The sequence below is a fragment of the Mugil cephalus genome, chromosome 6, assembly GCF_022458985.1.
Source record: "Mugil cephalus isolate CIBA_MC_2020 chromosome 6, CIBA_Mcephalus_1.1, whole genome shotgun sequence".
Classification (NCBI taxonomy): Eukaryota; Metazoa; Chordata; class Actinopteri; order Mugiliformes; family Mugilidae; genus Mugil; species Mugil cephalus.
This window is the reverse complement of record NC_061775.1, coordinates 23,870,321-23,892,726: the sequence shown is the minus strand read 5'-3', so window position 1 is coordinate 23,892,726 and position 22,406 is coordinate 23,870,321. Positions and strand designations below refer to the sequence as shown.

The following is a 22,406-nucleotide window of genomic DNA, read 5'->3' as shown; positions in this document are numbered from 1 at the left end:
GATACCCTTTGTATTTTCTAATACTGCTATCGCACAACACGTGTTGAGTATTTACCCAGTGACCCCATGTTGAAGCGTGGTGCCCATTTAGAAATACAACTGGGCCGTTAGGAGCAAGGGCTAGTAAATTAGAATCTGAAGAGATCAAGAGAGACCAAGTCTAGTTTTATCAGTACAAATTCAACAACTGACTCGAATCAAATCGAGAAAGAACACAAATAATATTTAAATAAAATCTGAATATTTGTGAATAATAAATAAAGAAAATTAAAGTCAAGTAAGGCGTTTAAAAATACAATATCAGACAGATACACATCTCTGTGAGGATGAGTCAGTTTTAAAATAAACCTTCTCAAGACATCTTAAGTCATATTTTCTTTCTTTCTGTCATATATTCTGTCTTTCTTTCACTGTCATCTGTATTTTATTTGTTGATTTGGGACTGCGGACACAAATAAGCCACTCTGCTATAATCGGGCATATTCACAAAGGTATTCTCCTACATTTTTTGTTCATCAATGTACACGGTCTCTACTGAAACAAATTTATCTTATTTATCTTATCTTATCTCTGTGAGGATCAGTCAGTTCTAAAATCAACCATCTAACAACATCTTAACAAATCATCGTTTCTTTCTTTTTCCCCAATATCCCACTTCCCCCTTTCCCTTGTTTAAAGAAGTGAAGATGTCCAACCAGTGACTCTCATCATGTTGACTAATGGTTTACTGAGTAGAAAGTAGAAAGTTTCCTGGGCCTCCAAAGCTGAGCTGTAAAGTCTAGAAAAGAAAAGCTCAGTCACAGTTTCTCTTTCAAATCCTGATTTGCACAGGATTAATTTTACTTGGGGACGTCACGTGATTCAGATCTATAGTTATGTCTCTCTGTGAGAGGACATTTTACACTTTTTGGCAGCTTTAGTTATTTTGCAAATTCTAACTCATAAGAAAAAATATATTTTTAGGACAGAAGAAGAAATTACGAACCACCTGCCAGTATTTAAATCAGCCCCACCTTTGCCGTTGAACACATAAATGCTGGATTTAATGATTTAATCCATCTAAATGCTTGAATGGGTCAGCGGCGTCTTGACTTTGCACCCTAACATCTGCCCAAACTTTGATTTTATAGCACATCCTTCAGAATTCTTAAGTGAAAAGAGGCAGAAAAATCAGCTGTAAATTAAAAAAAAAATCTTGAAAAAGTAACATCGCACCCCCAAATCATAGATGTCGATTCACGCCTCATTAGTTTTATCAGAGGATCTGTGTTACAAGATATAGGGCAGGTAGATGGTAATACTTTACAAACCACAGACATGGCCAGATTTGCACAGGATTAAGATCACAGACTTATTACAAATTGCTGCAGGTCCCCACGTAGAACTAGTCCCATGCGAACAGGGCAAAAATAATCTCTTGAGTTTATGGGTTATAGCCTCACATCTGTGTCCGAATAAGGCATTATTACCTCATAATCCTATTTCCTAAATGTTCAAAATAAAAAAAATAAATAAATAGATAAAAAAGAAGCTCACAAAACATTTTAAACGATATTAACTGTGATCACACAACAAGTAGACACTGTATAGAACCCAGTGGGCTAAAGAAAAATCTGCAGGACACACAATATCATGAGCCGGTGAATAATTTACATGATTTATACACCAATTATGATTTGCATAGACTGAGAACAGATGAAAGTCTCTCTTCATGTTCAAAAGCAATTCAGCAACATATGAAAAAAATCCCCCCGGTCCTGAGCGGATCACCGTCATTATTTGTCTTTAAAGAAAATGAGGCAACCTTTTCTCTTAGGCTGACTGGAAACTGCACCGTACTCTATATCTTTTTAAAGATCTTATAGAGTCCAGGGAAAAAGGCCCACATGAGTTCATAAAGAATTATTAATTCCCACTAAAGGCTTTACTAAGGCCTTGGCATTAAATAATGAGTAAAAACATTTTCTCCCTGAATGTGTGGCCACTATGCTCCACGCACCGCTGCTCCTATACATCCTCACGGCCTCAGCGGGAGCCATTGAGGTCTTTATAAATGCTTGATGAGTCCTTTCAAATGGCTCAGACCAAGCACAAAGCTGCTGCTGCTGCTGCTGCCTCTGTCCTCAGATTTGCTAAGGCCACGTGGCAGAGAAGCGTGAGTCCAATGCTGCTGCCAACATGCCAGGTGATGAAAGAAGCTGTGAAGACGAGGGCCATTACTGTTACCTTTTAATCTCCCCATAGGATTACTTTTCAGATGGGATCTCTGTGGCGTTGAAGCTACTAGTGGATTGGTTTTGTGGATAGAAATTCGTAGCACCATGATGATTGTTTTACTCCATTATAATGTATAAACTTAATATGTGATAGCAGAGTGCTGATTAAAATCCTTGTTTTCATGTCGTTTTGCAGAGACTAGTTGGGTCCAGTTATAAATGATAAAGCAGAGAATCAGTTTTAAGTATGCTCACAGCCAGTGTGAATGTATTTGTCTGAGTTTGTGTGTGTGTGTATAAGAAACTATATTAAAGGCAAAACAACAATCACAAAGCTTGCTGTGAAAGGAAAAGCAAACAAAAACCAGAATGTCAGCTTCAGGCCTATTTTTCACATAGCAGTTTCCAAGGGGAAGAAAAAGCCCACATGAATTGAATGCATGTGTGTGTGTGTGTGTGTGTGTGTGTGTGTGTGTGTGTGTGTGTGTGGAGCAGTGGCATCTACACTGGGAGTGTATTCATTTCTGGACACAATGAGACTGACCTCCAGCTCCACGGCCCTGAGCGCCTCCAATTTTCAGTTCTGAGGGAGGAGAGGGGCGTTATAGAAAAAGCCCTTTGAATGGCTCCCACAGTGCCTGTTTGAAAGCCGTCGGCTCCGGCCTTGGTGGCTGACTTTGGGCGAGTCGGCAGATAGCAGCACAGGAGAAACTATTTTTTTTTTTTTTTTTTTTTTTTATGTCTCCCATTTAGTTAATAGATTTAATGCTTCAAGGTTGAAAAAAAAAAAAAATATTGAGAAAAATAAATGGAAAACTGTTTAGAGCGAAGACTGAGTGGCTGCAAAGAGAGATGAAGCATCCAATTTAAGACGCTGAGATGCTTCTGAATAAAAATATATATTAACCAAAAAGGTTATTATTTAATTTTGGAAAAGGCTTCGGGTCCTATGCGTCGAGGGGACGGGCTTCTTTGGATCATCCCACAGATACTTGATCAGTTTGGAAGCCAGTGATTTCAAAGGGCCATGTCAACACCTTGTTGTTCCTAAACTGTTTTTGTGTCAGGCTGCATCCTGCTGCCAACAACGAGTCATTGCTATGGGATGGGGGGTGCCTGGTGTGGTTTAGTCTAGGTGGGTGCTACATGTCTAAGTAACACCCACACAAACGAATGCCAGGTCTGAATTTACTTCTCCTGTCAGTGGTCATAATGTTGTGGCCGATCGGTGTATATTATCCATCAACGGTATCTCTTTGCGTAACCAAAATAATTAATTGCTTAAATAAACCGAGTGACTGGGTTTTCATTACGCATACTTCAGTAGTTAAAAATATTTCAGGCGATGAGCTGATCTCCATTTGAGGCGATTTCCCGCATACTGCGCAACTTGGACGGGGGGGAAATCCTCTGAAGGGGCACAGGAACACGGCATTATTATTATGAAGCATGTCGTCTGAATCGGGGCCAAGCCTAATCTGCGACACCAGCACTACCTAGCCAGTGGTCAGGTGGAAATGCCAGTGCTGTTTATATTAACTGAAACTGGGTCATGTTTGGAAACCACTGGAGTCTAACAGCCAGTGTTGGTGTTGATGCTGCTGCTGCTGTGGCTGCGGCTGCTGCTTTGCCTCCATCCCTTCGGCATTGCTGCTACTACTGAAGGTAAAACCTCCAACTCTGCTCAGGCTTGTCGTCTAGAGAAAACTGCAAATTCTTGAGATGTATTAGATTTAGTCTTAATCAAGACACAAGGCTGATAAGTTGTCGTTTGTGCCAAATGGCCTATTTGCACCTGCCTTCGTTTAAAAAACAGGGCCGATTAAGTTTATTAAGGAACAGAAGGCTTCACCCGAAGGAGCACATGAGTGATGGCATTTGACACTGCAGGGCTGTAGGCAAACAAGCCCTAACACTGTATATTCTGCCTCGATGTCTTTATAGTAAGGGTCTTATGGTGGGTTTGGTTAGTGAGGGCTGGTAGTGACAATAATCGTGGTTTTAAAAATCAAATTTCGATATAGTGTTAAAAAGGCACATATGATAATATCGTGGCCGGCCTATTTGGATCCACGCGCCTTGCCCACTGTATCATTTTTTTTCCCACACGGTCAGAATATTATTTATTGGTGCAGTTCCACTCCTGACCAGAGAATAACATTGTGATAAATTGATGGGAGGGTGGCGCTGTTGAGCTCCAGCCAGCTCACATCCAGTGAAGAGAAGAAGACCAACAACGAGTGAGAGGATGCACATAGATGGAGCGAAAAAAAAAAAATGAAAAGCATCTTTTTTTTTTTTTTTTTTTTTTTTTACCAAAGTCGATGTTGTATGGTTGAAGTGTGTATGATTAATGGAGGCATGTTTTGTCCTGTTTATTGCACTAGTTACCCGTGTTACTTGCTACTTACAGATAGATGTTCAATCATTTTTTTGAATATAAATGTGAAGCACAATAACCAGTGTCATTATTTTTTCAAAATTAAATTGTGATAGTGCTTATTTTGTAAATGCATAATATATATACCCACATTTAGCTTAATGTTCTACAAAATTAACATGTTGGCCCATGACCCTCCCCCCGGGCTGTATTTGAACATCCCTGGTGAAAACGATCCAGTGCCACTTGAACACTGTGTGTTTTACACCTGCCCCTGTTTTCTCCTGTTCTACTGTTATTTTGGGTGTAAATCGTCTCCCCAAAAAAGAAAATAAAGTTCAAGATGCATTTCCTGGATTCTGCCATTATTATTTACATTTTTGTTGGTATCATGATAATATTCTGAAGTGAAACTCTGGTATCATGACAGCCCTAGTTCATGTCATAACATGTCATATGAATGTGAAGATTCTCTGTACCATATTGTACGGGAAATCTTTAAATATAAAAAAATGATCAAAAAAACAAGTCCTAACATAATTGGGCCTGGCTCCCCTCACTTGACATGCAAGCATATACATGAGCGTGCACATAAAACCCCAGAGATCGAGCCTGTAGCAGACACACAATCACACTCATTCTGCATGTACACATGCACACACATATAAGCCAAAGGATTTTATGCACCTGAACAAAATGAAACTTCACTATTGATGCATGTCTGCCAACAAATGTGTGTGTGCTTGTGAAAAGAGTAGATTTGTGTGTGTTGCTCAGCCTCTATTTCAGACTCTACATCTGGACATATGATCTCATTTAGATGAGGCGCACATGCAACATAGGGAGAAAAAGAAAAAGAAAAAAAAACACTGTTGGAACGTATATCGAGCCCGCAAACAAGCTATTTGTGGTTAACCAATTCTTTTCCTTTTCATGCCTCTGCCATGAAGGTGCGCAGACCTGTCAGGTTTTCCTCCGATACTGAAGGGGCCGGGGATTTATACAGCTCTAAACATTTCTTCAATCAGGCTTTGGAGGAGAAATTACGCTGAGGTGTCGTGCACGTGTCTGCGTGTAATTGAGAAGAAGGCTTTGTGAGCATCTCATTACTGATGTATAGAGGCAGAGAAGGACTTGTTTTGAATTATCCCGTAGCACAGAATGTATAATTAACAATATCAAGAGGGATTAAAAACTAAGCTACTGAGGAGGGATCAAGAGATAAAGAGGGAGGGAGAAACCTCCACGCATACCTTCATCAGCCTCCTCTTCCTCGGCGGGTGAAGCCGGTTGTCCTCTTTCTTCGTTGCTTCTTTCTGCCTCCCTCTGAAGACTCACCACCTCATACACAGCGTCGCTTTGACTCACCCTATCTGGAGCCTGCTGCAAAAAAATGAATGGAATTATGTAATTGATGAAAGTAGAAAATCATCCACATTTGTAAAAAAAAAAGTTCAGAAGGGTTTAATTAATGATGATAAATAGAGGAATTGTTGAGGTGCAACAATTCAGGTGCAACAGCAGTTCTGCAAATGAACAACTCCATGGAACATAAAATGAAATATGAGAGCGCAGAGTGTCGCCTCCTCATAAACATTCACGTCATGCGCCGCTATAGTTAGCAGATACAAGCGTTTAACATGCCCCAAATTTGCTCGGGGCAGAAAGGAGAAAAGGACAAAGGAGGCAGTTGGGAGTCAATCTCAAAAAGGCAACACGTCCAACCTTTCACGACAACGTCAAGTGAAGCCTGTTGTGTTTGTGAGGAGTGTGTAGGCCTTCAGCACAAACCACGAGTAGCTACTAGTCACAAACTAAAGAGGATAAAATTGTGTCTGTGTCTAGTCTTTTGATATATTATAAGTGCATACTACACACCGATCAGCCACAACATTAAAACCACTGACGACTGAATTCAATGTTCTGCTGGAAAACTTGTGGACCTGGATGTTACTTAGACGTGTAGCACCCGCCTAAACCAGACCAAGCACCCCCACCCCATAGCAATGACACTCCTTGATGGCAGCAGTCATCCCCAGCAGGATGCAGCCAGACACAGACACACACAAAAACATTTTAGGAAAAAAACAGCACAAGGTGTTGACCTGGCCTCCGAATTCACTGGATCCCACACTGATCAACTAATCAAGGCCCCTCCCCTCAACCCAATGGCCCCCACTAACAAACCTACACAACATTAGGACGGTGGTCATAATGTTATGCCTCATCACAGTACAGGATGGTTATGTTTTTTTGTTATGTTTGTTTGTTTTTTGTAGTTTTATAGTATGACCCTCAGAAACCCCTCAAGGGTCTCCTACATATTGCCTACACACTATTAGGAAAGTGGTCATAATGTTACGCCAGATCAGTATATATTGTGTACAATAAATCAGCTGAAAGACAGTATATGAGTATATGCATGAAACTATACAAGATTTATAAATACAGTATAACATATCTGATATATTTAGGATATGTAATATGCACGATATACAAGTTATTACATATGTGTATATATATATATATATATATATAGATATATATTACTGTATAAAACCACAGCTTTACATGTTATGAGTCAATATGTGAAAAAGATTTTAGTCAGTGAAATCCATTTGTGTGAAACTTCCATGTTAGAGCAAATCATAGTAGAGGAAGGTGGTCATAATGTTATGCCTGATCAGTGTATTTCGTACTGGAGCCAGACTGGAATTATAATTAACTGTTCTATTACTTTCAAACATCGAGGAAACCAAAGCGATCCTGATATTTTGTTCAATCACTGCCAACTACAAGTGGTGATAAAACATGACTTAATATTCGATTTACACTCAACAGGTAAAGACATTTAGATACTGTGAGTCGCTTATAATGTAGATCATACCATTGGCTTGGTGATATATAGGATATCATTGATCCCCTGTTTGTAAATGTAGAATCTAAAACGGCTTTAACTGCTCCTTAACTGCACCATAACGGTGTAAAGAAATGCACCAGAGAACAAAGCCACCGTCAGACGTGACCTTCAGCGTCATAAGAAACTGATGCTTATTTCTGCTCTATTCAATTACTCCAGTGCCGTTGCCCCTCTCCTCCACCTGGTGGAATGGATCGATGAGCGTCATTGATCTGCCCACTCGTATGGCGTCTAATGACTAACTCAAGTCAGTGATGAGAGCACAAATTGGCAAAGAATATCAAGCCGGGCCTATTTTTAGAGAAAATCCAGGGAGGCTTAGGTAACATAATTTACTTTGCGCTGGCCTACGCAGGTGAATAGTTAACCCTAAAGGATGAATTATTAACCGTGACAGAAATGTGGGCCAAACAAGAATTACCAACCGGGGATTTATGAGAAGAAAAAGAAAAGAGGCAAAAAAACTAAACAAACAAACAAAAAAAACAGATATTTTTTTGATGATATATAAAGAAAGCACACCTCTCTGTGATCATTTAGCAGCATAAAAAAAATACTGTAATGGGCTGCCTCAAACTCTAATGGATCGACCGCTTCTGAATGGTCCCAAACGCGTCTATTCATCTTGTAAATGACTGTGCTTTGTATGAACAGGAATAAAAAGAGGAATGTGTCAGAAAACAGAACTATTCAAACTTTAATCAACAGTGTATACATACTGTGTATATATGCTTTGTGTTTTGTATATATAGTGTGCACATTGCTTTATCGGTTTTGTGCTCTTTATATATTGTTTATATCTACGTTTTACACATTCTACCTCACTTTAATTTATTAACCCCTTCGCTGACTGTATTTCCTCCTGCCTATGTATAATTATCTTTCCTATGTATATACTAGTTGTGTGCAAAGCATCCAGTATTTGTATTGGTTGAGGGGGGAAAAGTGTATTGTATTACACTTCTAATTTAGGATATGTAAGAGTAGAAATATGTATTCTTTAATCAGCCGTTACAATAATTATGGATGCATCTTCAGTACTGGTTGATGTTTTGCATTAAATGCAGCTAATACAGGTGATTTATTCTGACTTGAAGGGGCAGAACACGACTGTGATGATGATGTGGTGCTTGTTGGAGACAATGGGGGCGACTGTGGCTCAGCAGGTTAGCGGTTCGATCCCCGGAACGTACCGTATGCTGAAGTGTCCTTGAGCAAGACACTGAACCCCCCAGCTGCTCCCAGTGCGTGGCACTGCCGTGTGAATGTGTGTGTGCTTTTGTGTGAGCGAATGGGTAGATGTGTCTGTGACTATAAAGTACTATTTAAAAACAAGACCATTTACCAATAGACAATAGTCTGAACTACTGACCTAATGAATGCTAACTAAGACGAATGCTAACGGGAGAGAACCTGACTGCAGACGTCTCAATACGAATGTAACGTAACGGAATAATTTCCCGGTCGAACTCCGCTTCCTAAAAGTTGTATGCTGCCTCCCCAACCCAGTTAAGGTGAAAAAATAAATAAATAAATAATCGATTTGACAAAAATAGAAATGCAGTTAAGTCGGGTTTGGTCCAGTCAGAGCCTCCTCTGTTACGGAGTCGAGACTTTTCAGCCTGACTCCTGAACGTCACTCAGTCCAGGGCAGACGCACAAACATTCACCGCAGTCACATGAGGAAATAGCATGTTTGTCTTGTTCTTCAATACAAATCATTTACTAAAAACTATTTATTTGAAATAAGTATTTGTAAAAAAAAAACACCCACCCCTAATACATAGTCTATATTTACTCACATTTCTGTGACAAATTGTACAAATGCAAGTGCTTATAGTATTATATTGCATTTTACTACTGGAATCAAGTAATTTCCCTTGTGGACAAATAAAATCTAAGTCTAATGGATGCCAGATTTTCCACGGGATGAATAAATCTATTTATCTGTTTCCTTAATCTTTCTAAATGTACATTTTCAAACCTACAGAGAACTATCTTCTCTAAATCGGCCCTCAACTTTAACTCGACATGACAATGAAAGTATACGATGAATACGTTTACCAGCGCGGCAGACACGTAAGAAATATATATAAAAACCTGGCTCAAGATGACTCCCTGGTGCTTCCTGTGGCTAATGACCGTTTCTGCTAAAAATAAGACAATAGGACTACATATTTTACATAGTGTGTGTGTGTGTGCGCGCTTCACCTCTGATTGCCATCTTCTGCAAAAACCTGCACACAATATTATCTTTTAATTAGCTCCTAACCACAGCACCAGTCCAACACTCTTCCATTTACCGAGGAGATAACTAGAGAGACAATCAGGCGGACAAGTCAAACGGCTGCTGTTAATTACCCACACGCAAATAATGAGACAGAGCCTCTTATTAGCTCCCACAATCCAAAAGCTTCCCCACACTCCACTGCTCTGCCAGCTCCCAACGGCCTACTAAAAGATATCTGCTTTTTTTTTTTTTTAAACAGGGGAGGGGAAGCTTAAGGCTTAACTCTTGTTTTTTTTTTTTTTTTTTTTCCTTTCACCTACAGCGACTGCTCAGGCTGGGTTGTGTGCTGGTGTTGGTGGGAGGTAAATGTTTCTCTAAGCACTTTTTAATCAAATAAGTTGCAAAAGGGCAAACGCTGTGTTTGCCATTACACATGAGTTTTTGTTTTTATAACTGATATTGAGTTCAGGAGGGTTGCTGTTATTTTCAGGGAACATTTAAAATATCGACGGATGTAAAGGTGTGTGTGTGTGTGTAGTTAAAAGCGTGATGAACATCGATTCGGCAGTTTGATAATGAGAGGCAAAAGGTGGGACAAGCACAGATGGAGGGAGAGAAATTGAAGTTTGCCGGGGAGACGCGTGTATCTCTCAGCACTTACAACGACCGAATGTTTCGGTTCTCTTGGGTGCAGGATTCGACTGGTCACTGACACAGCACATCGCCTCCCAGCTGCCTGCTCTGACCTCCTCCTCCACTCCACTCAGCCTCCAAGCTGCCCGGCCACTCTGCTCCACTCTGCTCCACTCTTCACGGGTCTGTCTGGACAGCCTTAACTGGGGGGGGGTTCACAACTGATGCAGTCTGAGCCCTCACGCTCAACATATGCGGTCCTGGCTTGTGTCAATAAACGTAGCTTCACTCGAATAAACTTGCAAAGGCAACGGCTGAGTTTTCGTGGAGACGAATATTCAGAATGAAAATGCTCCACATAAAGACCAAAATCGGAACAAACAGGCCCAAACCAAATGGAATTTAATTTGGTTTCACAGAGGGAGAATATTCCTTTTCCCAAACCGATCAAAAGTCATGTAAACTAGTGACGCGTGGATCGATACTGAAATATCGATACTTCCGATACCAGGTCTTCATGCTCTAAAATCGATTCTCAAATCAAACTATCGATACTTTCGATACTTTAGTCATTCAAGGTAATGTAGTAACACAGTGGAAAGTAAACTACTGAGTTGTGGCAACACAAAAAAGAAACTTGAAACACCTCAGGTTAAACCACAACACAGAACATGAGTCATTTATAATGAGGAGGACAGAGGAGGAGAGAACAGGGTCAGAATTAAGACGCAGGTTTTTATTTTATAGTAGTTCTTAATAGTTAAACAATAATTTAATTTATTGGTCTTATTATTTTACTTATTATTTGAAACAGCATTTTCACATATATTCTGTTGGGTTTTTCTGTCGTTGTATTAGCTCGACTTTATAGTAAATGAGGCCACTACCTCAATATACTTCAGAGTTTAAAATCAATAAATAAATAAATAAATTAGTCTGATGTCTTGTATTCAATGATTTTAAATATACTACTTTTTTAGGTTTATCAGACACCCTAAGGTTTATTTACATAAAGCCTGAACTTTACTCAGTATCGGTTGAGAAAGGAAATCAGTGGTATCGAACATGCTCTGTTTTGACGTAAATACTCAGTGACGTCCGAGTGACATTTCCTCAACTAGTCTGCGTGCGGCTCCGCGGAGAGCTCATTTTTAATAACAACTCTGAAAGAACTAGACGTTACCTTTAGACGGCAGAAAAAAAATGAAATATTGAACTGTTTGAAGAGGTACATCAAAAAATCATTGAAGGCGGGATAGACCGAAGCGTGGAACAAATTTAGAACTACTACAAGGCTAACACAATAGCAAAAGTGGATATGACCCCACAAACTTTACGAATTAAGCCGTTGCTTTAATAAGAAAACTTCTGATTAGACGAGAGACCTCCATCTTTGATCGGTCGCATGATGATTTCATCGACCTGCGCATGTCACACGTATGTAAAACAGGTGTTCCGATTAAAAGTAGAGGTACATGTAAACATCAGATTGTAAAAGATCACCTCACATGTAATGAGAATGAGAATAAGTCTCCATGTAAACCAGGCTAGTGATAATAATATGGCTGTCAACGTCAAAGGTCTAGAGGACATTTTATTATATTCTATTATTATTTATGGATATATTTTATTTTTGGTAAATCATGATGGAAAGTGACAAAAATATCAATGGCATCATTTTTAGACTGGCTAAAACTTTTTTTTTAAAGCAAACCGTCATCCTAATCATGCAACTGACCAGAGCAATGTGGATAATATAAACAATGCATGTATCTTCATAGTTTCTGCATATGTTTGCTAGGAAGCCAAATGAGACACAGCTAATGAATAAACAGCCAGAGAGGAATGCGCGTTTCTGGCGAATGCAGCTAATTAAACGCATGGAAAAACCAAGGTACTTCATCAGCGATGCAAAAATCCAATAATGAGCCGGCCGCACTCGGCCTGCTACAGCCAAAGGTATTAAAGGGATAGCAGTCACACCCTAATCCGTATGCCAATGTTTCTGACGGTTGACCGGCCCCAAGCATCCAACAAATTAGAGCCACTTCCACGTGTCAGCACTCACCCAAGAAGGGCCACATTTTTCACTTAATGGCTTATAAACAGGCATTGTTTTGAACAGTCCGTGGGCCGTGAAGGTGTGTGAAGGTTGTGTGAGGTTACCTGTCTGAGTTTGAGGTAGAAAGTCTCGCTGAAGGTCTTGCGGCTGAAGTACCAGAAGCGTTCGGTTGATGGATAGACCCTGACAAGAGTTTCCAACAGGAAGCGAACTGGCTCCACCACTTCGGTCACTACCAGGTCCACCGCCACGGTCATGTAGACCTGCTTATCTGGAGGAAAGCAGGAAGCACAGAAACAAAACAAGCAAAAAAAAAAAAAACAAGGTCATTGTGGGGTATTATGTGAGACTCTTAGGTGGATGGAAACTTTATTTATCCCGGGGGAAATTCAGCATCTAGTAGCATCATGATACAGGAGACGGGAGGAATTACATTCAGCAAAAAAACGATTGTAGTGAGGCAGAATTTATAAGATATATAGATGAATCAGGCATAACATTATGACCACTGACAGGAGAAAACATTCACCCTCTTGAGACAATTGAATGTTCATATTTCTTACAACATAGGTTTCAACAGGGGGTTGCAGAGGTACTGCAGGATGGGTTGCAAAATGTTTGGTTGATTAGACATTTTATATATATATAGTTATATAGTTATTTTTTTTAAGTTCCCTCCACAAATTAAACACAGTAACATGAATCCAACATATTTAATAAAGGGATAAATGGAGGCACAATAAATAATGTATATTTTAGATTTATTTATTAGGTTTACAGCAGTTGCATTCCTGTCCTAGTGTTGCACGTATTTAAAATAACAAAATTAATATTTGAACCTGTGTATTACTTGAAGCTTAATATTGTGCAAATGCAAAAATGGTAATAATAATATATTTATAAATAACACTAGGCCTAGTTTAATATAGAATTTGGGGGTTCCCTTGTTTACAATATTAAGAGGTCATAATGTTATGCCAGACCGGTGCATATAACGTGCAAAATAAAAGACATTATATAAATATGAAACTATACAAGATATATAAATACAGTGATATTTAGGGTAGGTATACATGCTATTAAATATATATTACACTATAAAAAGAGAGGAGCAGAGCAACCACAATTTTACATGAATCGATATGTGAAGCAGATTTTAGTCTCATGTTCAAGCACAAATCATCACAAAGCGCTTTTGAGTATAACCAGAACTGTGCACCAGTCCCCAAATCCTCTTATTACAAGGAGAAAATCTTCTGTCTGTTTAAACAATAATTAGTAAACTCTAACCAGGCAATTAATTATGTTGGTCTGTAGTCTCCAGTGAGATGCAGAAAATGCCCACCATGAATCCTGTGGGGACGTCACACCCCCTAGTGGATACGGACACGAATCCAAGTCTCTAATTTTCGAGTCTATTAAATTATCAGTTTGGCGAAAAGTTTATTCTGCAGGATGAGTCAACCATGTTGATAATGCCGCACAACAAGAGCTTCATAAAAGTTAATGAGAGCCTCAAAGTAAACAAACACTTCACGCTGTTATAAAGGAGGAACCAACGCACGAGAAAGAAAAATCAGGTCTGTTTCACGGTGGGTACATATTAATACTTGGAGGGATTTAAAATAAAAGGCAGCTGCTATTTCCTGATAAACAAAGTGAAATAAAGTTAATTTGCAGCAGATGAAGTTTCCTGACTCTTTTCAGATTGCACGAACAGAAAACAAACAATTCTGGATCAAACTATTAGCGGTTAGATGTAATTTGCATCTGATCCACCTTTAAAAATGCAGATCTGTTTTATAAATAATTGAAGCTGACTTCTCTAGGTCAGGAAGTGCATATGCAGAAGTTACTCAGGCCTTACACCAACTGACTTCAGTGAGTCAGAGCTTTGACAGACTTGCCGTCCACCTTCAAGTCAAACTCTCTGAGCCTTCAAGTTGGCAAGTTGTCCAGAGTCTCAGCTGTAATGGATTCAGAAAGGCATGTTCTCTGCGTGGGAACACTCAGTATACTACTCTGCAGCATCTGGTCTGAGCATATGTACATCAATACGCCTTCTGAGGTGCATGGTGAGAAATCAACTGCAGTATACTGCACAGATTTTTTTATATATTTGCACAGTTCAGGTTTTGCACATTAATAAATTGTAAAATAAACCTCATTCTGTAAATTATATTGTTACTCTTATTTAATGCACTCAAAGTGTAATGCAGTGTGTACACTTCATATGAAGAACGCGCAAGTCATTTCACACTCATGTTCTTAACTTGTGTTATAATGAGCCTCATTATGAAAAAAAGGGGGAAAGTGTTGTTCACACTTCCATGTGTAAAACATGGTGAGGTTTGACAAGCTGTGGGTGACAGAGTCTTTTATAAGACTTTACATTCTGGAAGAAAATGAAGCATTTTACTGACATCAACTCACTGTTGTGTGTGTGTTTATAAATAAATAAAAGGACAAGTGTGCAAAGTAAAGCGTTTCCTGACTTTGGAACTTGATCTCATTATTGATGGAGCTGTGGCTGCATGAACTTGCACTTACTACATTTCACAATATCACTTAAACACGAAGGGGATTATGAGTCCTGACCTTTGGGCGTGTCTTCATTCAGCAGCTGGAACGCCGCCATGTTGGGGTTCCACGTTCCTGTGATGACGTAGGCCTTCCCGTCCGAGCTCTTCCCCATTGACTCCTGTGAATATATTAATCAACATCTTAGGTCTTAGGTCTCCCCTTGTGCCTCCGACACAGTTGTGAGTCATCAGAGAATGGACGTGGGCCTTCTGAGGGCGTCCTGTCGTGTGTGGACGTTCTTAGTGGGGAGGGGGGGTGAGAGGAGGTCTGGTCTAGGTGGGTGCTACATGTGTAAGTAACATCCACATGAATGTATGACTGAATGCAAACATTTCCCAGCAGATTATCGAATTGTCTCAAGATGGTCAAAGTTATTCACTTCACCTTTCAGTGGTTTTAATGTTGTGGCTGATCAAACTAAATGTTTTATGATGCAGTGAGTCGGCGAAGTTTCTTTTGCTCACCATTTCTACAAGATGCATGTCACTGTTGCAGACTTTCTGTCCCGGACTCAGCAGCATCCCAAAGCACCTAGAGAGGAAGCAGGAGAAATCAATAACCACTAATTCCACTGCAGCGTCACAGTCAGCGTTCACCAGCGGGGTGAGTCGAGCTGGCCAAGAGGAAAACTACACTGATATTTGACAGGAACAATAAGAACCTTACTACACAGTTTTGTTATTTCCAAAATTACAAAGTTTCGGAGTTTTTTTTGTTTTGTTTTGTTTTGTTTTTTTTTTACATTTACAACTAATTGGTCAGTGCAAATGAAGCTGGATCCTGTTATAATTTTATTTGGGAACTCTGAAAAACACAATATCGCTTCCTGTCTTATCGTCTTCTATGAGCCTAGAATTTTGATTTTGCAGCACTGGAACAACTCTCATTTTTTAACCATTGAATAACAATACTAACAGAAACCCTCCACCTACAGAATATCAGATATGTCTTAAGTGACAGACTGGAGGAATATAAGAACATCTGGGGACCAATGATCATCTTTATAAAAGGAAAGTAGAGTAATTGTCACTCATACAGTCTGAACATGTATTTCTACTGGGCAACACCTCAGGGCCACGTAAGTGAGTAGGTTTATCTGTTTTATTACTATTATGATTACTTTTTATTTTTTTATGATTACTTTTTATTGTTTTATTGTGTCATTTGTCTTTTTAAGTTCGGCCTATTGTCTCACACTTTGTTTAATCGTCTTGTTATTTTATTAGTACATGTATGTGCAGATTACTGTTCGTTAATGTCGCAGCGTCACAGTGAATTTCTCGTACAGAGGATCAATTAAAGGTGCCTCTTTGTTTCTATCATGAAAGTACATGTAATATGCTACAAATAGTGAGCCACAAACATTAGAAGAGATTTCAAGTATTAGGATTAAGCATAATTAGGTTGTTAATTACTCATTTTGCACCAATTTTATATTGTAATATAGTAATTTTCTTTATTATTTAGCTCCTTGGTCAGGATTGAAATAAGCCGAGATAAGCAAACAATAATTCCATGAAATTCGTAAAGTCGTTTACAAAGAAGTGATGTGTCATCTCTATTTCTGATAAACATTAAGAATACATTCATAGTTACTCCATCAGTCACACAGGATGTCTTTCACCTTTTCTGAGGTGACATTTCATTTTAAGCATCAACAGCAAACACGTCCAGGTAAAAGCTCCTTTCTAAGCACAGAGCCATCCAGCTGCTGAGCGGTGAATACAGGACTACGTGTGCTGCCTCCACACAATGAATGAAGCAAAACCTGATTGCTTTTCAAAAGAATTAACCACAAAGACCACGGTTTCTATTATGTAAAATAAAAAAATGAATATTAATAAAAGTTCTAACAAAACACGTGCCGAGCATCACGGAATAAGGATCCGTTCCGATCACAATGGGGGTTTCCACCGGCTCTAAAAATAAAGGAGAGGGCAGGTGTCTGTCTCCCTCTGATAGCTACAGGAGGCAAGGGGCGAGGATGAAAAGGAGAAGTGACCTACTTTTTCAGCACTGCACATACAGTATGGTTGGGGGGGGGGGGGGGCGGCTGCTGCAGGAAGTTGAAAGTGTTTTCGGGATGTCAGTATTTCTTTGCTGGCAGATTTCTCCTCATTTGGATTGACTAGTGAGTATCTGCATAATTCTTAAGACGAAAAAACATCTTTTATCTGGTGTTTTAATTTGGAAAAACAAGTGAATTAAGTTTATCACAAGGCTTCACACTCTCTCGACAGTTTATTAGGAACACACGCAAAAACAAATGCATCCTGCATTAAGTCTTATCTTCATGAAGATAATGATATTCAGCTGCTGCCTGTTTGTTTACAGCACCACTGAATTGTTTTGCTTTGTACTAACACGTGTTTCCATTATTTTAACAACCTCGTTTTAGTCTAAATACCCGAATTATCACACAGTAAAATCCAAATTTCTTACAATGTTTTAGGGCTTGTTTTTTTTTTTTGCTTTTTATGGTGACCAGATGTCCCCAACTTCTGGGGACGGTCTCCGTGTTGGATGACCTGTCCCTCGGCAAAAGCTGTCCCCAAAAATGTCCACAATTTTAGCTTTTGAATGAGCGCAGAAAAAAAAAAGTGTTGCGCGCAGACTACAGTTATTACGGTAGCCGGCCGCGCTGCTATCAACATTACAGACATAGCAGTTTAAATATGTTTAAATATGAATAAATATGTTAAAATAAATTAAACCGCAACTGTCCTTCTTTCTTTATTTCATCTTGGTAACATATAATTATTATTTTTGTTTTTTGTCCCCAGATTTTCACATATTTACTCATCATCACAATAAAATAGTTCCTCCTTAGTCAATCTACTGCATTAATTCCTTTCTCAACCAGCAGAAAATGGTGTGAACATGATTATGCATGAAAAAATAACACGAGATGCTGTCAGAATTTAGAAAAATACCATGATAAACATTTTTGGCCATACCGCCAAAGCCCTACGATGTTTCGACATAAATTGAACATTAGTGCAGGAGCCTGTATCTAATGAACTGCCAAGCAAGTGTAGATTTAGTTTCCTGTCTTCGTCTTCACCTCCTTTACTTAATTTCATTTGCCCTGCGGAGAAAAATCTCTCCCTCACTCTGGCGGAACAGCACCTCTTTCCTCCTCCAAGAAAGTGCATAACACACTATAGAGTTATGGTGTTAAGTTAATCGTATTCAGAAAAAAAAACACACACACACACACACAAAAAAGGCCACGGTACATGACAGGAAGCATAAAGATATATACCTGGACTCTACAACTAACTGGGACGAACCTGATTTATACCTCGAGGAGAAAAAAACCCCTCACGAATAAACACGGCAAGTAATAAATTGACGTGTAACACCTGCAAAGACGCCCAGTGCACAGATACTCGTACCTCCACACACATTAACATCATTCTCTGATGAGGGATCCCTCACCTCTCGATGCCGAGCTCCTTGTTGCACATTTGTTGAACCGAAACAACGACCTTCTTCTGGACGCCCTGTCGAAGCTTGAAGTAGAACTTATCTCTGTCTTTCGGGACTGGACTGAAGAAAAAAAAAAAAAAGAGGGAGGATTTAATACATGTGACCTGAACAACATGGAAATAATTGCATTTTAATTTGAGTACTTTAGACTGTTGGGGTTTATTCTTCTCATCTCTATATCTCTCTATATATTGTTCCTGGATCTTCTACGGAAACAGGATTACTCTGACTAACCCAGATAGATAAAATATGACATGTCTTCCCTCAAGCCTGCTCCTGAGTGAATTATATGTAGAACAGGTATTTTATTATATTTCACTTCAGAGGAGAAGCGATAGGAGGCAGAAAGTGAAACCTTCTTCACAATCAGCCACAAAAAAAAAAAGAAAAATAGTATTTTAGCAGCATATTATGAGATTGCACATTTAGGCACATCTGTGTGCATGTGTCTGCACGCGTGGACCAATTACTTGTAGTTGCCTTTGCCATCATCCTCCCTGATCTCCAGCGAGACGGTGAAGGTGTAAAGGTCGCCGTCAGGCGGACTGGTCTGCGCCGCGTCCCTGATGTCTGCAGGGCGGGAGGAACGCCGAAAGGCTGTCGAGAAACTGTACAGGATGCGACTGACCTGGACGGGAAAGGACAAGAATTTTTGAGGATGATGAATGGAAGGGAGAGAAGGCAAAAAGGTGAAGTCTAGGTCATAAGAAAGACGAGCAAAAAGGAAGCAAGGATGACGGATTCTATTTAAAAGCAAGCAGGGAATAACGTAAACATACAAAATGCATAAAGTGAGGAGTAGTAAAAATAAATTGTGTAAACATAAACAAAAACAACAATTATTAGAATAAAAAAAATCATAAAAAATGAAATCAGTAGAAAAGAGTGGACTTTTTTTTTTCAGAGACAACAGTGCCCCCCGCTGGTTTAATAGTGTCAGTACTCTTTCATCATTCATTCATTTCACATAATCATCTTTCTGCCCGTTTGTTATAACTGGATGGTTCAACAGCGTCAGAATTTAATGAGTTAACAGGAACAAACCATTTCTGCATCATTCAGAAACTGACAACCCAACATTCACACTCTCCTCTCTGCAATTTGGGCACATTACGCGTATACGACCGGGTGAAACGTTATGAATGTCTTTCCTGGACAGAATGGCTTAAAAATGTTTTATTTTGGTTTTAAATGACAACTGAAGGCTGTCATAATTGGACTAGGGTGTACTCTGCCTCTTGAAATGGCCCCGCCGTGACCCTCTTACAGAAAAATGACGTCATAAAAAGTGTCATTTATATACCAGTATTATAGTAAGAAAATAAATAAACTAAATTAGATGTATTTTATCTTTGAGGAGAGTTTAGAAATTATTCTTATAGTCCTAAAGGCAGGTACTAAACATTACTAAGCTATTATTAGAGACAGCAGATTTCACACAGCATTAGGTGGGACGTGAGCTGCCCAGTGGAACTGCCTTTTGAGGAATTAACAAAGTTGTTTTGAATTATTGCTTCACGCTATATATGAGTGGACTCTACTTCCTCATGAAGCTCAGCTCTTTTAATGTACCCAGCAAGACTTTCTGCCCGCCTGTTGTTGCAAACACTCTGTACAACCAGCAGAACCAGCAAAACGGGCGTAAGCAGGATCAACAAACTGATCTGAAAAGCCGGACATGTGATCGGCAGAGAGGTGGAGACAATTTGCGTCAGTGAGAGACAGGAGGACACTGGACAAACTGCTGGACTGTAGAGGGACAACTTCATGTAACAAATAACTCTGTGTTGTTCATGTAAATGTGGATGCTTCCTATGCATATACCACATATTTATTTCTGTCTCTATTTCCTGCACATTTGGTCATATGCAAATTTAACATTTTTGCTTATACTCAACATAAGAGTGTTTTTTTATGTGCTACTGTGACCAAGCAATTTCCCGTGTGGATCAACAAAGTCTAAGTCTCAGTCACATGATTGGTTGTATTTCAGACTCACAATACTTTATCAGTCCCTCTAGGAAATGAAACTTGATTAACAATAGACGTTCTGTTGCAGTTGCTCGCATAAGTTTAAAGTAGATGGAATAAAATAGAATAAAATGAACTGAAACACACAGACAGTATTTCATCAAATTAGTGCAAATCTATAGGGTTAAAATTTCCCATTTTGGTTTCTGATTTTATTTCTCTTCCTCCCAAAAAAATAGAAAATGGGAACAGAATAAATAAACGTCTGCTCCTGGAAACACTAAAAGAATCTTTTGCAGCGTGTAAAGTTGGCTCCGTTGCGTAACTCACGGCCTCCTTGATGTGACAGGAGAAGACGTGAATCTGGAAGTCCTCCGAGCTCCTGTAACTCTCGGTGAAAGAGAAGCAGTCGCTCTCCACCGAGCCCTCGCGGCCACGAGCGCAGAACAGCACCTTGTAGAGAGGGAAGGAGGCGATCTCCGTGCCCGTGGCCTGGTCCACGATCCTGGGGAAGGGGTCAGACGCACGATCAGTGTGCGACAGCGGAAGGTTTTCACTTGTATTTACAGCAGAGGGAACACGCTAGCACCACAAGGCACATCATCTAAAAACAATCTGGGTCTGGACAACTTTCCTATTTAACAATCGAGGCTTTGACTGGGATCATTCCAGTGTGGAATAATGACATATTTAATATGCTGCAAATACTAGCTGTTTATTAGTGCTTACGTTTAAGCTAATACAGCTACTTAACTTTGGTCCATTAAATCAAGTCAAACATTATTTGTATAGCACCTTGGTGAGGAAACAGTACAAAAGGGGTGACATTTTTAAAAAATAAAATAAAATAATAATAATAATATATACACTGGATAGACCAATAAAAACAATACATACATAAATAAGTACATAAATAGAAGGTTAATCAAGCTAAAATAGCTAAAATCTAAGCTTGACTGTGCAGCCTTGAGGTCCTGCTCCATAGACGTGGGCCATAAAACTGAAAAGATGCTTCATCATTCCTCCTCATTCCTTTATCCTAACTCTAGGAACCACTAAAAGGCTGGAACCAGAGGACGATACAGGACAATGTGGTAAAAGTAGATCTGATAAATATGAGGGACCGAGACCACTGAGACATTTATAAACCAATAAAAGAACTTTAAAGTTGATGCTGAAACACGCGGGGAGCCAATGCAGCGATCTTAAAACCGGCGTAATAACCTCTCTCTTTCCTTCTGGTCTTCTTAGCACACATTAATTCATGGATTATTTCATATAACACAAGTATGTAACCACATAAAACCTGAAACCTCACAGCATGAGTGGCGCTGGATTCTGCACATTAGCGTTGAGTTAAACGTATATTACAGCTAACTCGCTTTCAGTCAAAGGATAAGACATCCCTCCCTCTTCTAGATGTGAAATGTCACTTTTCTCAGTTTGAGCAAAAGAGTCATTTCCTCTTTGAATATTTCATGTTCCCTTTTCATTTTATGACTCAGGACCGACTATAAGCATCCGTCACATCCACTTTATCTGCAATTTCATTTCATACTAATGCTCACACTCGTATGCACACACACTGTGTCTCATTTGTGCGTCTGACCTGACGGAGCCATCTGGACCACAGGGGACGTGCAGGGTGATGGGGATGTGTTTGGCACTCTCAGCTCGCAGGGTGGCCATGGCCCTCTGAGCCTCGGCCTCGTTGCGAGGGGCTTTGACCCAGGTGCAGCCCAGGTAGGACAGCTTGTTGAACTGGACGCTGTCCTCCTCCAGGACCGTGGGGACGGACGGCGCCGGACATGGTCCTGCAGACAAACATACAAGGTTGTGACACAGCCACTTTTTTAGAAAACGATCTCGAATTCTTTCTGTCTGGTGAAACAAAAACTATTAATGTACGACTCTCGCTC

General features: G+C 39.6%; 1 protein-coding gene across 2 annotated transcripts in view; it reads right to left on the bottom strand.

The window, feature by feature from the left end:
- Positions 1-22,406, bottom strand: part of rabgap1l (RAB GTPase activating protein 1-like) — a 122,856-nt gene that overhangs the window by 89,092 nt on the left and 11,358 nt on the right. The window contains exons 4-11 of one of the 2 annotated variants that reach the window (XM_047586222.1): positions 22,097-22,301; positions 20,818-20,992; positions 18,987-19,144; positions 18,466-18,576; positions 15,489-15,555; positions 15,040-15,142; positions 12,546-12,712; positions 5,850-5,979 (exon numbers count right to left, since the gene is read on the bottom strand). In XM_047586222.1, coding sequence (XP_047442178.1) covers positions 5,850-5,979; positions 12,546-12,712; positions 15,040-15,142; positions 15,489-15,555; positions 18,466-18,576; positions 18,987-19,144; positions 20,818-20,992; positions 22,097-22,301 — 1,116 coding nt within the window. The remainder of the gene's footprint in view (positions 1-5,849; positions 5,980-12,545; positions 12,713-15,039; positions 15,143-15,488; positions 15,556-18,465; positions 18,577-18,986; positions 19,145-20,817; positions 20,993-22,096; positions 22,302-22,406) is intronic. The other variant, XM_047586223.1, reaches the window with a different exon arrangement.